Source organism: Camelus ferus, chromosome 35, assembly GCF_009834535.1.
Source record: "Camelus ferus isolate YT-003-E chromosome 35, BCGSAC_Cfer_1.0, whole genome shotgun sequence".
In the NCBI taxonomy this organism is placed as follows: domain Eukaryota; kingdom Metazoa; phylum Chordata; class Mammalia; order Artiodactyla; family Camelidae; genus Camelus; species Camelus ferus.
Window position 1 is genome coordinate 14,618,184 of NC_045730.1, and position 16,103 is coordinate 14,634,286.

General features: G+C 37.6%; 1 protein-coding gene across 23 annotated transcripts in view; it reads left to right on the top strand.

Moving 5' to 3' along the window:
* LOC116661551 (ADP-ribosylation factor-like protein 5B) overlaps nt 1–16,103 on the top strand; it is a 75,391-nt gene that overhangs the window by 7,123 nt on the left and 52,165 nt on the right. For 15 of the 23 annotated variants that reach the window (XR_004317428.1, XR_004317441.1, XR_004317431.1 and 12 more), the window contains exon 2: nt 1,643–1,790. Coding sequence is in view for 1 of the 23 variants with exons in the window: in XM_032473850.1 (XP_032329741.1) it covers nt 1,647–1,790; nt 4,312–4,395; nt 13,096–13,182 (315 nt within the window). In the remaining 22 variants the exon portion in view is untranslated. Of the gene's footprint in view, nt 1–1,642; nt 1,791–2,722; nt 2,762–4,311; nt 4,396–13,095; nt 13,875–16,103 lie in introns of those variants that run through there. The other 8 variants (XR_004317440.1, XR_004317443.1, XR_004317442.1 and 5 more) reach the window with 5 other exon arrangements.

The window sequence follows — 16,103 nt, forward strand, 5'->3', positions numbered from 1 at the left end:
TTCCTTGCTTACAAAAATATATGAGCCAGCTTTTAAGGAAATCCAGGAGAATAAACACCACAGCCAAACCTGTAGAGAAACTTGTGTGCAAACACTTGGTCAAAATTAAACAAAAGCTCTGTGATTGGACCTTTTCCTTCATTTAATATAAACAAACATGCTTTGTGTCTGGCTCTGGAGATGCATCCATGAGTAACACTGGAAATACTCTTCTCAGACCTTTGCTGGGAGGAGAGGTGCAGCTTGGTCTCCGGGAAGAGATTTCTAGTGAAATAAGATGTCCAAAGTGACCACGTGAGAACTTGTCTGTGAATTATGGCCCCTTTTTTGACTGATGCCTCATCAAGTATTAGCTGATATTGGAATATCAGCTAATACTTGATGAGGTGTATAGTCAGAATTTTGACATTCTTCAGAGGTTAACAAGAGCAGCAGGGTTCTGCTGTGAAATGTGTCAGCACATTCACCACAAATCAGCTGGTTGTGTGAAGGTTTATGTGACTTCCTTACATACCCTGTTGAGGTTCACTGATAGCTTTTTAAGCATTCTGCCCTGGGGAGGAGGAATCTTCAAAATATTCTGTATAGATAGATTCAAATCTAGAAAAGAAGATATCTGGACTGTTCTAAGGAGGTTTCAGAACTTCTCCCACTTAACAGACTTAATTAGACAGGCATTAAAAGTCCTTAAGAAAGAAGTGGCTTGTTTTTAGTGCACAGCAGCAGAACGGAGGAGGGAACTGAAGAGATTTTTTTGTTTTTATTTTCTTTTGTAATTGCTTATTTATCCATAAATTAATGGAAGGAATGAAAACTGAAATTACGTGCCTGTTATTGACAGGGAAAACTTTTTAAACATTCATTCATTGGCCGTGATGTATTTTAATATGACTTAACCTTTAGACATCACATCACATTCCAGAAACCTGCCATCACTGTTGAAGTAATTTTGCACATAGCTTCAAAATATATATGTACATATATATAAAACCCAAGAGAGAGTTATAAGCTTTTTCCACCACAGTACTGATGTGTTATAGGTAAATATGTATTTGTTGAATTAATTAGTGTAGCTTCACTGGTGATTCTGATAATACATGTGATAGGAGCATCAGCATTCCAATACGTACATTTTCATTTGCCCAAGGTCTTTTTAAGACTGCAGTTTCGGTTAATAGGCATGCACTAATTTCTATGCCTCAGCCGGGTTTGTTTTCTCACATAAATAGTCTTCAAAATTATAGACAGCCTACTGTGCAATGGTGACTACTTTGCAAGTCGATGACAGTCACCTGGAAACCTTCTCTTTCAGGATGCAGCATTGGTTCTGCTCTAGCTGGTAACAGGGCATGGGGGCTACTGGAAATTTGGCCACAGAAATGCAACTTCACTACACAGTTGCCTCCTATCCAGATCAAGCCTGTAGTTTACTCCATTGAAAGAATGAAAAAAACAGCCTTCCTTCGGGATTTGTTCTCTGTCTAGGTGTTTGCACAAATGTTCTCCAGGGTTCCATTTCTGTTGCTAGTGATTACCATCACTGATGCAAGTAAGGAAGGTTGATTCATATAAAAGTACAGGGAAAATGTGCTTCAGGTTCTTGGGATTGACAAGAGCTTTTATGGTGTCTGTCTTTTAACAGCTTAATGAATGAAGTGGTTCATACATCTCCAACCATAGGAAGCAATGTTGAAGAAATAGTCGTGAAGAACACTCATTTTCTCATGTGGGATATTGGTGGTCAGGAGTCCCTGCGCTCATCATGGAACATGTATTACACAAACACCGAGGTACGCTACAGTTACTTCTGAATTTGAATGAAAACAACCAAGGGGTAAACCCAGAGAACAGACTGGACATAAGGCATAGTGACATCTGCCTTTCAATAAGATTCTCTTTTGTGAGGAATGTGAGGTCCTCAAGTAGAAGAGAAGGGCAGGCGGGAGGAGTAACGGGGGCTGTCATCAGTGGAGTGCTTCCTGTAGTCAGGCTCGCTCTCAGCTGCCCCTCAGGGTGATACTGTTAGAGCTCCATTGTTGGAGAAATCGGACAGTAGAATAAACTATGTAACCTTTCCCAGCTTTATAAGAGGCCCTGGTTAGGGGAAGAATAAAACATTATAAGTATAATTTAATACAGGATTTTCAAGTAATATGAAGCTGAGCATTCACAATTTTGGGAGTATTATGTTTTAATTGAAAAGCAAATGGATATGCAGGCCAGCCCCTCCCCAGTGTTCTCTTGTCATTTATTTCATTTTCCTAGTTCACAGTCAACCTGGACAACAAATCTGGAATATCTTCTACTTTTGTTTTTATTTCTTAGAGTCAGGTTTTTTTGTTTCTTTGTTTGTTTTAAACTCTACAGTGTGATTGAGAGAGGTTTGTCCTTGGGAATAGTAATGCACATTTGGGTCTATAATTTTTCTTTGCAAGGAGGTACACAAAATTAATTATTTTTTCTAAATGGAAGCCTCTTAAAACTTGAGTGTTTTTTGAGGGATGGGAGTGCAGAGGAGGTGGAGTACTGATGCAAGGAATTTTGAATGAATAAATTGCCTTTATAAAAAGAACTATGTATTCCTGTAGGTTTATATTATAATAGCAAATGTGTGTGTGCATATATAGTCCAGCACAGTGTACGAGTGGTCATACCAAGATGGCGTGTCATAGATGTTCAGCAGATGTGGGAGCACTTAATTTTTTTTTTTTTTTATTTGCAGGGGGAAGATAAGTTGGGAAGCTAATATTTATGGTTATAGGTTAGTTTAATATATCTTTCTGCAGTAAAATAACGTTCCAAAATTAAAATTTGTTAGAGAGAAGGAAAGAACAACATTGCAGCATAGCTGTTGGAATGTTTTCAAAGCTGGCAGTTAGCTCCAAGTGTGAAAAGGACATTTATCTTTGGTGAATAGATAGAAGTTGGTTCTGGCTGATCCACGTATATTTATAGCATTACTAAGTGGTAGTTTTTGAAATTGCTGGAACTTTAGAAGACTTTGCGTGGATCCAGAAAGAGGTACATTATTACTGATGCCATTTGCATGAAATGTTCTTTAAATAAAACATTTCTACAAAAGTATCGAAATTACTACAAAGAACATTTGGCCTCTGATGTAAGCCCACCAGCATAGCACAAGGCGCTGGCAGTTAGACTCTTGTAGGGCTCTCATCTGTGTGGTGTTTCTCCCATCACCTTGTTCACCATTGTCTTGCTTCTTAAATTCTTTACATGGAGGGACCATTCAAAAGCTGAAATGTCTCCATTTTAATACAGCGAGTCAAAGTTGTTGATTAATTCCTGACGCTTTCCTCTCATTAATTTATAGTTACCTCCCCATAAGAAAGTTTGCCGTGTTTCTTACATTTATCCTTTCTATTTTCTTTTCTTTTATCATTCTCAGCCCTTTCTCAGTTTATAGTCAGGTTCCTATAGTTGTCTCTTTCCCTAATTTTAAAGCCGTCTGAATAATCTGATTCTACCCTTCCTGTCTCGATTTGTTTTATATCACTTCTCTTCTATAACTCTTCAAACCACTTCATCTCACTTCTTAGCTTTTTCTTCTGCATAAGATGTTCCATTTAGGGGCCCTTTCTCACTTTATCTTCTTATTTTTCTCATCAAAGATACATTATTTTTAGTGTATTACCTTCACCTTTTTTCACGCACACCATTACGAATAGCTTTCTTCTATTCTCCTTGCACTCTTTAATTTCACCTGCATCTTTAGTATGTTATTAACACCCAAGTATATTTCTACTTAGCACATTTTTCTTGCCCTTTTATTGTTGATATTGTCATGTAAAAATGTCTTATTTGTTAGGGTTTTTTTAATGTATTTCTTTTTTTTTCTTTGAAACTAGCCTCTTTCTAAGGGGCAGGAGACTGTCTTAAACATAATTATCGATTGCTTGAATGAGTGCAGAGTACTTTTAAGTTTTAGTGAAAGTTACTTAAATTACTGTGACTTTCTTTTTAAAAACTACTTTTTATTACCTGCATTTTAAAATAAATCTTAGTACATATTAGGGTATATTATACATTCAAGGATCACCACTTGAAAATAAACTTGAGCATGGTTTTTATTTGTTGAATTATGAGTTATTTTTCTTATAAACATTTGGATTTTGCTGCTTGATGTGATTCAGTATAATGTAAACTCCTGATGATGAAAATGCAGTAGTCCATTTTATAGTGATGATGATGCCATCACAGAAAGTACTTCTAGCACTTAGAGTAGTTTTGCAGAGCACCTCACATCCCCTTCAATTTTCTTCTTCTTTTTTTTTTTTTTTTTTTCACTTCTAGTTCATCATTCTTTTGGTCGATAGCATTGACAGAGAACGACTAGCTATTACAAAAGAAGAATTATACAGAATGTTGGCTCATGAGGTAAATTTTGAAAGCAAACATAAAATAAATGGAGTAAGGTATCCATATACAGGTTTTGCTTTTTTACAATGATTAATGTCCTCTGCTGTCAGTTATTTTATTGTTAACAATGTTTCATATATTAAATTGATGAAAGCTTTGAAGTCAAAATTTTTAGTGCTTTATTAAACTTAATAAAGCCTACCATATTAATTTGGAGATTAATACCATTATTGAAAATATTTTTCAAACTACTTAGCCATACCTTAAAAAGTCTGATAAATTGAGGCAAGAAAGAAGAAAATTTAAGTGTTTTTTCCCCTAGAGTTTATTAAAGCTGAAAATTCTTTAGTGAATAATTTGGGATCATTTTTTGAAATAGTTCTTATATACAAAGGACTTAGATAATAAAATACATTCATGTACCCACCAGTCAACATAAGATACTAAATCTTAGACCTCTCCAATCTGATTTCCTTCCCTTGTCTTCAGAGAATTCTAATAGAATTCTCCCATCCTAAAGGTAGTGATCATTACTCCTGTGTATATTTTTTTACTGTTAATTACTTTTTTTATATACCTATCAGTTCTATAGAATATAATATTCCATGTTGATAAAACAACTTTATATGGTGGTATTCTATGTGTGTTTGTGTGTGTGTAGTCTTTCTGTAACTTGGTTTAGGGTTTTTTTTGCACAACACTGTGATTTATCTGTTAGTACATACAGCTTTAGTTCATTCCTTTTAACAGCTACATAGTATTCCACTGTATGAATATACCACATTTGATCTATTCTTCTATTAATGAACATTTAAGTTATTTCTAATATTTTGGTAGTATAAACAGTGCTGCAGTGAGCATTAGTCAGTGAGCTTAGGTTATACAAAGACTAGTAAGTATTGCCCAACCCCTCCTCCAGTACTCTCCTTTAAATTTTGGAGAAATAACCAACCCTTAGTTTCATCTCTTCCATTGCCTTTTTAGTGTCTATTTTGTGTATTTCTGCTCCGATCTCATTATTTCCTTCCTTTACTAACTTTAGGCTTAATTTGTTCTTTTTCTAGTTCCTTGAACTATAACCTTAGATTGTTTAAGATTTTTATAGTTTCTTAATGTAAGAATTTATCACTATTCACTTCCCTGTTAGAACTTCATTTGTTGTGTCCCATAAGCGTGGGCATGTTATACTTCCATTTTCACTTATCTCTTGATGCTTCAAAATGTCTCTTTCAGTTTCTTCATTGACCCATTAGTTGTTCAGGAGCATGTTATTTAACCTCCACATATTTGTAAATTTTCCTGTTTTCTTCTAGCAATTGATTTCTTCTGGAAATTGATTTCTAGTTTCATACGATTCTGGCTTGGTTGATATGATTTCAGTCTTCTTAAATTTATTAAGACTTGTTTTGTGGTCTAACATGTGATCTATCCTGCATTATGTTCCATGTGTGCTTGAGGAGAATGTGTTCTGGATGGATGTTCTATAAATGTCTTCTAAGTCCATCTGGTCTAACATGTAGTTTCAGTCCAATGTTTCCTTATTGATTACTTTTGTCTGGATGATCTAATCATTGTTGAAAATGGGGTATTGAAGCCCCCAACTATTATTGTATTTCTGTTTCTCCCTTCATGTTTGTTAATATTTGCTTTATATATTTGGGCTTTCCTATGTTGGTTACATAAATGTTTACAAACATTATATTCCTTTGTTGATCTGACCCCTTAGTCATTATGTAATGACCCTCTTTGTCTCTTATTACTCTCTTTGTCTGTAAGTCTATATTGTCTACTCTAAGAATAGTTACCCCTGCTTTCTTTTGGTTCCCATTGCATGGAATACCTTTTTCCATCCCTTCTATCACTTCAATTTCAGTCTGTGTGTGTCCTTAAAGCTAAAGTGAGTCTCTTGTAGGCTCATGCAGTTGTGTTTTTTTGTTTGTTTGTTTGTTTGTTTATTGATTCAGTCACTCTGTGTCTTTAGATTGGAGAAGTTAGTCCATTTACTTTAAAAAGTAATTATTGATAGGCATGAATTTACTATTGCCATTTTGTAATTGTTTTCTGACTTTTTAAAGTTCTTCTTCTTCTTCTTCTTCTTCCTCTTCCTCTTCCTCTTCCTCTTCCTCTTCTTCTTCTTCTTCTTCTTCTCCTTCTTCTTCTCCTTCTTCTTCTCCTTCTTCTTCTTCTTCTTCTTCTTCTTTCTTCTTCTTCCTTCTTTCTTCTTTCTTCTTTCTTCTTCTTCTTCTTCTTACTGTATTCCTTTGTGATTTAATGACTTCCTGCAGTGGTTTGCTTAGATTCCTTTCTTTTTGTCTTTTGTGTATCTAATACAGGTTTTTGCTTTGTGTTACCATGAAGAAGCTTATATAAAAATGGCTTTTATAAGTCTATTTTAAGCTGATAATAACTTAATTTAGAATGCATACTAAAGTCCTACATTTTAAAATGCTCCTTCTTGTTATTTTGATGTCACAATTTACATCTTTATCTTGTTTATCCCTTAGCAAGTTTTGCAGTTAGTTATTCTTAATACTTTTGTCTTTCAACCTTCATGCTAGATTTTTATGTGATTTATTCATCATGATGACAAGTAATAAAGGATTCTTTACCACTGCAATTTATACCTTCATATATTTTCCTGCTACTAATTATTAGCCTTTTGTTTTAGCTTAAAGAAGTCTCTAACTTTTTTTGGCATGGCCAGTTTAGTGGTCATGAACTTCTTCAGTTTTCCTTGTCTGGAAAACTTTTTCTCTCTCCTTAAATTCTGAAGAACAACCTGCCTGGGTAGAGTGTTCTGGCTGATAGTGTTGTTTTTTGTTTGTTTGTTTGTTTGTTTGTTTTTCTGTTTGTTTTTTCCTTTCAACACTTGGAATATTTTCTTCAGCCTGCAAAGTTTCTTCTGAAAAGAAAGAAGTGTCTTCTGAAAACTTTGCTGATGGTTTTATGGGGGTTCTCTTGTATATAACGTGTTGTTTTTCTTTCACTGCTTTAAAGATTCTTCCCTTGTCTTTAACTTTTGACATTTTAATTATACTGTGTCTCGGTGTGTGTCTTGTTGAATTCTTCCTTTTTTGAATGTATTGGGCTTCTTGGATCTGTGTGTTTGTTTCTTTCCCCAAGTCAGGGAAATTTTCAGCTATTATTTTTTCAAATACACTTTCTGCCTTCCCTTATATTTCTGTGACTCCCATACTGTGAATATTGGTTCCCTTGATGTTGTTTAATAAATCCTTTAATCTATCTTAATTAATCACACTTTTCATTCTTTTTTCTTTTTTCTCCCTCAGTTGCATGAATTCCAGTGCCCTGTCTTTGGGTTTGCTGATCTGTTTCTTCTGGTTCATCTATACTGCTGTTAAACACCTCAATTAAAAAGTTCAGTTCAGTTATTACATTCTTCAGCATCATGTTTTCTGTTTGGTACTTTCTTATATTTTCTATCCTTTGTTGAAATTTTCACTCTGTTCATGAATTATTCTCTTGAGCTCAGTGAGCATCTTTGTGAAAATTAATTTTGGATTCTTCATCAGATAAGTCACTTATTTCCATTTCTTAAGGTCTGTTTCTTGAGTTCTGTCTTTTACTTTTGTTTGAAACACATGACTCTTATTTCTTCATCTTCCTTGACTCTGTGTGTTTTCTTTGCATTAGATAAATCAGTCACCACTCCCAGTCTTCCGAGAGTGGTCTCCTGTAGGAGATAAGCCTATCACTCAGACCTGCCCTAGGTCTGCGTTTTTCCCCTAACTTTTGTGACTGCCCACGTGCCTTCTTTATTCTTAATGGCTCCCCGTAGTTGAAGGTGTGCCAAGACTTTTCGGTGTCGAGAAGTGGGAAGATCTTAGTCAGAATCCAGATGCAGGCTGATTTGAAGCTGATCCCTGTTTAGCAGCTTTTAAAATATGCAACCAGGGAGTGAGAGGGGGCTACACAATGTGGGGCCTTTTAGGTCATGTAAGGATGTTGGTTTGCTCTGAGTAAGATGGGAAGTCTTTGGGGGAGTTTGAGTGGAGACAGGGCTTTGGGATCTGGCTTCAGTAGGATCTGTCAGCTTCTGTATTAAGAATAGACCCTAAGGGGTCAAGGTGGGGGACACAGAGGTCTAATTAGGGAGCCGTTGCAATAATCTAGGAAGGAGGTCATGTATATGGGGAGAAGTGATTAGCTTCTGGATGTACTTTGAAGGTACAGCCAAAAGTTACGCTCATGGACTAGGTGAGGGATGTGAGGGAATGAGAGGAATGAAGACAACAAGGTCGTTTTTGATCTAGGCAACGGGAAGAATAGAGCCCAGCTAACAGAAAGCAATGACCATGCTATCTCACTGAAAGCTCTGGCTGTTGTTTGGGTCTCTTTCCTTTTACTTCAGGCCATAACACTCTACTGATACCTTTTTTTTTTTAATTAGTAAACTAAAAAGAGCAGTTTGAGGTTAATAGTTAATAGGAAAATTGAGCATAAAGTACAGAGATTTCCCTTATACTCCTGCCCTCAACCCCAACACAACTTCCCCCATTATCAACACCTCCCACCGGATGGTACATTTGTTACAGTTGAAGAACCTACGTTGACACGTCATCATCTTCCAAAGTCTGTAGCTTACATTAGGGTTCCCTCCTGGTGCTGTACATGCTATGGATCTTGACAAATGTATGAAGATGTGTATCCACCCTTGTAGTATTCTACTGTACAGCTTCACTGCCCTGAAAATCCTCTGTGCTCTTCCTGTTCATCCCTTCCCCACCTCTAATGCCTGGCAACCACTGATCTATTTATCGTCTCCATAGTTTTGCCTTTTCTAGAATGTCATAGAGTGTTAATCGTACAGTATGTAGCTTTTTCAGGTTGACTTTTTACACTTAGCAGTATGTATTTAAGGATCATCCGTGTCTCTTCATGGCTTGTCAGCTCATTTCTTTTTAGTGCTGAATAAAAAAAACATGTTGTCTGAATGTCCCATGGTGTATTTATCTATTCATTTATGGAAGGACATCTTGGTTGCTTCCAAGTTTTGGCAGTTATGAATAAAGATGCTGTAAACATCCATGTGCAGTGTGTGTAGATATACATTTTTGACTTCTCTGGATCAACATCAAGGGGTGCAGTTGCTGGATTGTATGGTAAGAGTATGCTTATTCTTGTAAGAAACCACTGAACTGTCTTCCAAAGTCGCTGCACCATCTTGCATTCCCACCAGAAATGAGTAAGAGTTCCTGTTGCTCTACACCCCCAGCAATATTTGGTGCTGTCAGTATTTTGGATTTTGGCCATGCCATTCTAATAGATGTGTAGTGGCATCTTATTGTTTCAACTGATTCTATTTTCAATGATTGCTAAGAATTCTTTTTTAAAAATAAATTGGCCTTTTGTAAGATCTCAACCTCCTGGATCATTAAGACCTTTGGAACTCTGTCTCTGATTAGACAAACCAACCAACAAGGCCATTGCTAGTAGCCAAAGTCATCTGAGATCCAGAGCCTGTCTTTATGCAGCTTTAGTCCACTCGGCTCTCTCCCTACTCTGGTCATTTGTCTCTGGGAATTGCCCTATAACACCCCCTTCATCCTGCTAGTTTCTAAATAAAAATAAGCCCTTAACATGATTTGATGTTCCCACTCTATTCTTAGTCTATTAGAATGCATGAAAATTTCCACCATCATATTTAAGCTAGTAAGTTGCAAATGTACATCTCTAATCCTAACCTTTGACCTAAATTCCAGCTCTGTATTTCTAGGCATTCTGGAGAATGCCCCCATCTTGACTATCTTGCAATCATCTCTTTTACTGTCTCTCAAATTCTGTGTATGTCTCTCTACTTCCCTCAGTGTCTCTCATGTTGCTGCTCTCTGGAGTCTGCAGGGGCAGGTCTTGCATAATTACTCTCTGTCATTCAGATGCCACTTTGAGGACTTAGCAGGGCTCATCACAGTATAGCCGCTGGCAGGACAGTTTTCAACCTTCTGCTCACACCCTAATCTAGACCAATACCTCTTACCTGGAGTTGTGCAACAGCATCCTAACTGGCATCTCACCTCCACTTTTCCTCCTTCATGGTGCATCCTCCATAGAGTAGCCAGAGCAGTCTCTCTTCTGCTATAGCCTTATTTGGGTATAACTGACATTTAAGGTTGTGTAAGTACATGTGTACAGTATGTTGATTTGGTACACTAATACTGCAGCATGAGTGATTTTTTTTCTTTTAGCAATTTTTTATTTGAAAAATTTCAATCACATACAGAAGTAGAGTGGAGGGTATGTTGACCCCCATAAACTAATTACCCTGATTCAATAGTTATTAAGGTTTTACTACATTTTTAAAATCATCTTTTTTTTTTTTTTTTTTTTTTTTTTTTTGCTGAACTGTTTCAAAGCATATCCAAGACATCATCATATCATTTCACTCTTACACTCTTCAGTGTGCATCTTCACAGAAGGGAACATAGCCTTACATTACTGCAATAATACTGTTGCACTTATCAATATTATAATAATTTCTTGGTAATATCTAATACCCAGTCCCTATTCAAACTTTGAAAAATATAGAGATGTAATTCACATAACATAAAATTCACTCTTTTAATGTAAAATTCAGTGGCTTGTAGGATATTCAAAAAGCTTTGCAACCATAACCAGTATCTAATTCTAGCACATTTTTATCACTGTGAAAAGACACTCATACTCATTAACAGTCACTCCCATTTTCTCCTGCCCCAAATCACCTAATTCTTCCCTCTAGATTTTGCCTCTTCTAAGAACTATGTGGTCTTTTGTGACTGGCTTATTTAGCTCAATGTTTTCAAAGTTCATTCACATTGTAGCATGTATGAGTACTTTATTCCTTTTCATGGCTGACTTATAGCCCATGGAATGGCTACATCACATTCTGTTTATCTGTTTAGCAGTTGATGGGCAGCATGAGTGATTTTTAGAATAAGATCCTATCACTTTCTTGCTCAATAGTCTCTGGTGCTTGTCCCATGAATATAAGAATAAAATCCAAACTTCTCACCATGACTTAAAGCCCCTGTCTTGTCTGACCTCTACCTTCCCTCCCCAAACTAATCTCTTACCGTGTCTCTCTCATTCCTAACTTTCAAACATGCAAATTTAGTTCCCAGCTCCGGGCCTTTCCACTTGCTGTCCCCTCTGCCTGGAATGCCTTCTGCAGAGGCTCCGCTTGCTAGCTCATTCTCACCATTGAAGTCTCAGGTTGGCATTGACCTCCCGAGGTAATGTGGTTACCACCTCCCCTGTCAGTCCCCTTCACTCTCTGTCCTATTTCCTAGTTGTATTTTCTTTGTAGCATTTATAAATTATCATTGGAAGTTATCTTCTTTGCTTACGTGTTTGCTGTCTCTCTCCAGTAGAAGGTACGTTTCCTGAGGGCAGATCCCTGTCTTACTCCCTACTGGAACCCAGAGCTTGGAACACGGTGAAAAAATTGAATTTGAAACTCAACACCCCCCTCCGAATAATTCATCATCCTATTACTCGCATCTACCTCCAAATGATTTCCTTTCTCAAGCCCCATTTTTCCAACCCCCTATGTAAATAAACTATTTTGGAGTCCTCTTAATGTCCTCCCTCATATTTAGTACAACCCTCAAAGCAGGTCCTGTTGATCCTCCTTCCCTGTGATTCTTCAGGTTCCTTCTTCCCTTCCCTCGTCATGGCCCACATCATTGATCTACCTTTCCACCTTTAGTCTTTCTGTATTTTTCTAATGTTCTAGAAAGTGATGCCAGATGGATATTTCTAAATACTTGTTTTCAAGTTTTATGACCAAAGAGGGTACATTATTTTGATGGATCGGAGGCAAGTACAAAAATGCCACTCCGTATAACTGATGCTAAGTAGAAGCATCAAGAAGTGAAGGTGAGGAGCTGTTGGAGCAAACTAATCAACTCTGAGGTATTATGTGTTTATTTTGCCATTGAAACAGTGTCCTTGAACTTCATCCAAAAACCACCAATTTAAATTTAAACTAGTAGAAGATGTGTCCTTGGTAATCTGGTAGTATTTAATTTTGAAATAATAATTACATACACCCATATCAAGCCTTTAAAGAAAAAAAACTTAGCAAGGGAAATCTGGTTTCTATGTCTTGCATTGCCCAAGGGGGCAATTACTTTAAATCTAGTGGCCATTTCCAGCAATTGAGATGGAAATGGTCTTTGACTTGGAGAATGATAACACACGAATGTTTTTAGCTTGCTGCACAAGTGCTTCTGACAATGCAGGGTTTCCTTTTTATAGCTCACCAGATGAACTATGGTTTGGTCTCTTGCTGATCCTTCACTCAACAAGGACCTGCTGTCCATATGTGCATGGTCCCAAGTTTTGATATAAGCAGATTTCCCAAGAAAAATGAACTGGTATTATCATTTATAAATCAATCAGGCTCTTGCAAAGTTGGTTTGTGCGACATGAACTCCTAAATCAGTTCACACTTGATCGCTTGTATACAGGGATAAATTTGAGATGCTGGATATTCAATCTGTATGGTCCAGACACTCTGTGAGATGTTCCTTTGCCTGCCCACAATGACTCATGTTCTCCGATGTTCACACCCTGGTGTAGTTGTGTCCCTCACTGCCTCTGAGAGTGGCCATGTGTCTACTCTTGGCCATCAGAACATCAGCAAATGAAACATGAATGGAGGCTTGCTTGGCACTTACAATTTGAGATGTGTCCTCTTGGAACTTTCCTTTTTAGTATCCAGCTTCTATGCTGTGTCCAAGCAACTATATGGTGAGGTCCACATGGAGAAGAACTGAGAACCTTGGATATAACCCCATCTGAACTTCCAGCCATCAGTTGGCACCAGCTCTCAGCCATGTGAACAAGGCCATTTGGAAATTCTCACCATCCCAGTGTCCCAGCTGCAACACAGAATTTTCCCATCTCAGAAAACCTTTTGCGTTTATATTCTAATTTCAATTGCATATACTCCTTGACCTAAAAATAACAATAACAGACATCATAGCAAACATTTATGCAGCATTTTCTATGCAGCAAGCACACAGATGACTGGTTTACTATTGTGTGATCTCAATGCTGTGGCAGTATAAGTGTCCAAATATGTTATTTTTTCCCCCAATCACTGATTTAAACCATAATTTGTCAGATTTCCCTTTCCCATCCCTATGACAAATTCTTGGCTACAGTAATTCATTCAGCAAATGCTTACTGAGTTCCCACTGAGTTTTGAACACAGATGATACAGTGGTGAACAAAACAAGCAGAAATCCTTGCTCTCATGGAGGTGGAAAATATAAAAAACAAAATAAGTGTATCAGTTAGCTTAGCTATTTAGGTGGTGGTAACAACTTTAAAAAGCAGTGGCTGAGTTTATATTATATGGCCTCTGTAGGTTGGATGCTTCTTTGGAAACCAGACCCTCAGGCTGCAGCCTTTTTTTTTTTTTTTTTTTTTTAATTGCAGCATAGTTGATTTACAATGTTAGTTTAGGTGATTTAGTTATACATATACATACATACTCTTTTTTCTTTTCACATTCTTTTCCATTATGTTATTACAAGAAATTGAATATAGTTCCCTGTGCTCTACAGTAGGTCCTTGTTTATCTATTTTATATTTAGTACTGTGTATCTGTTAATCTCCAACTCCTAATTTATCCCTCACTGCCATTTCCCCTTTGGTAATATGGTTTGTTTTCTATGCCTGTGAGTCTTGTGTTTGGTTTGTAAACAGAATTTGTATCATTTTTTTTTAAGATTCCACATATAAGTGATATCATATGATATTTAGCTTTCTCTATCTGACTAACTTCACTCAATATGATAATCTCTAGGTCCATCCATGTTACTGCAAATTGCATTCTTTCATCCTTTTTTATGGCTAATATTTCATATGTATCCCATATATACCACATCTTTTTTATCCAACCATCTATTGATGGACATTTAGGTTGTTTCCATGTCTTGGCTGTTATCAGTACTGCAGCTGTGAACATTGGGGTGCGTGTGTCTTTCCAAATTAGAGTTTTCTCCAGATGTAAGCCCAGGAGTGGGATTGCTGGGTCATATGGTAACTCTATTTTTAGTTTTTTAAGGAACCTCCATACTGTCCTTCATAGTGGCTGCACCAATTTACATTCCCACCAACAGTGTAAGAGGGTTCCTTTTTCTCCACAACCTCTCCAGCAGTTATTATTTGTAGCCTTTTTTATGATGGCCATTCTGAGTGGTGTGATACCTCATTGTAGTTTTGATTTGCATTTCTCTAATAATTTTCAGCTTTTAATGTATCCAAATATCTATATAGTCATATGAGACTGCAAGCATAAGACCTGCTAGTCACCAGCACCAGGTGGTCTGGAGGTGTCCTCTAGGTGGAAGTTGCAAAAACTGGGGCTCCGGACAAGGGGATAAACTCCTATGTGAGAGACATTGGGGATCTGAAACAAGGCAGAGGGAGAGCACAAACATTGTGTACTCTGCTCCATGCCCTGAGAGCCCCTCTGTGCATACCTTGATGTGTGCCAATCAGAAAGTTTGCCTCTGAGGCCAAACCCAAGGCCTCTTTCTCAGAAAGACTCAAGGAGTGTGCAGTCTGCTGTCTGTGCAGTGCCCTGTGGGTGGTTGTCTGCCAAGAATAGGGTCTCCATTGTTCCATTCTCACAGGATCCAGGATTGCAAGCACCCCTGGCCTCCATAGCCACATGATCAAGGGGCATCCCCCAGGAAGAAGTTGCAAAAACTAGGTCACCAGGCATGTGTCAGAGTTTCCCTCTAGGAGTGGTGTTCTGCATCATGGCAGAAGGAAAGTGGGCTGATGGTGCTGGCAGGAGCAGAGCAGGGGTGGAACATAACATTGCACCCACTGGGAAGAAGAAAAAAAATTTAAAGGTCTAGCATGATAGGAAAAAAAAAAAGATGGTGCCCACTAGCTGGAGGAAGGGAGACGGGGAGTGTAAAACTGGTGGTGCCTGCTGGGAGGGGAGTGAGGGGAAAGACGGCACAGGAAGATGGTGCCTACTGGCCACTGTCCCTGGAGAATATCCCAGCAGACCCCTAAATGTGTGTTAGATTAGATGCCTGGCCCTAAGGCTGATGCTTAAAATTAGCAAATGATTCTATCTTACAAAAAGTCTGGGCATGACTGACCGTGTTTTCACTGGACCCTGGGGGAGAGCGTCCAAGCATGTGAGCTCTGTCAGTGCTATTTCTCATATCACTGGACCTGAGGGGTCTTGTGGACAGAAACATACCATAAAAATTTGGCTTGTTGGGGAGCTTGAATGTTTTAAATGTAGTTATATTTCTCTGTCTATTCCCAATAGATTTGTGCACCATCTACTTTAGAAAGTTAGTAGTTTTGGTCAGTCAGGATACTGAGTCATTGGTTAGCTAGTGAGGAAGCTGATAATCAATAATCATGATTGGAATGCCCACCATTTATTTACTTTGAACCAGAAAATTTATACATAATATTTAGTATTCTCACAATTCAGGTGGAGAAAACAAAAAAGAAACCAACCAATTAATCCAAGGATACATAGCTAATAAGTGGTAGGAAGTGTGCCAAGGGTCTACTCAGCCTTCAGAAACATCCATTATGTTAACTTCTGGCTCCAACATCTTGCACAGAAATACTGTGTATTTCAGTTGTGATTTTGGAATTTTGTCACGCAGGAGAAGATGGTACTGACTCTCTAGGAATTTTAAAAATAAGTAGATAAGAAATGTGACAGAAAACAA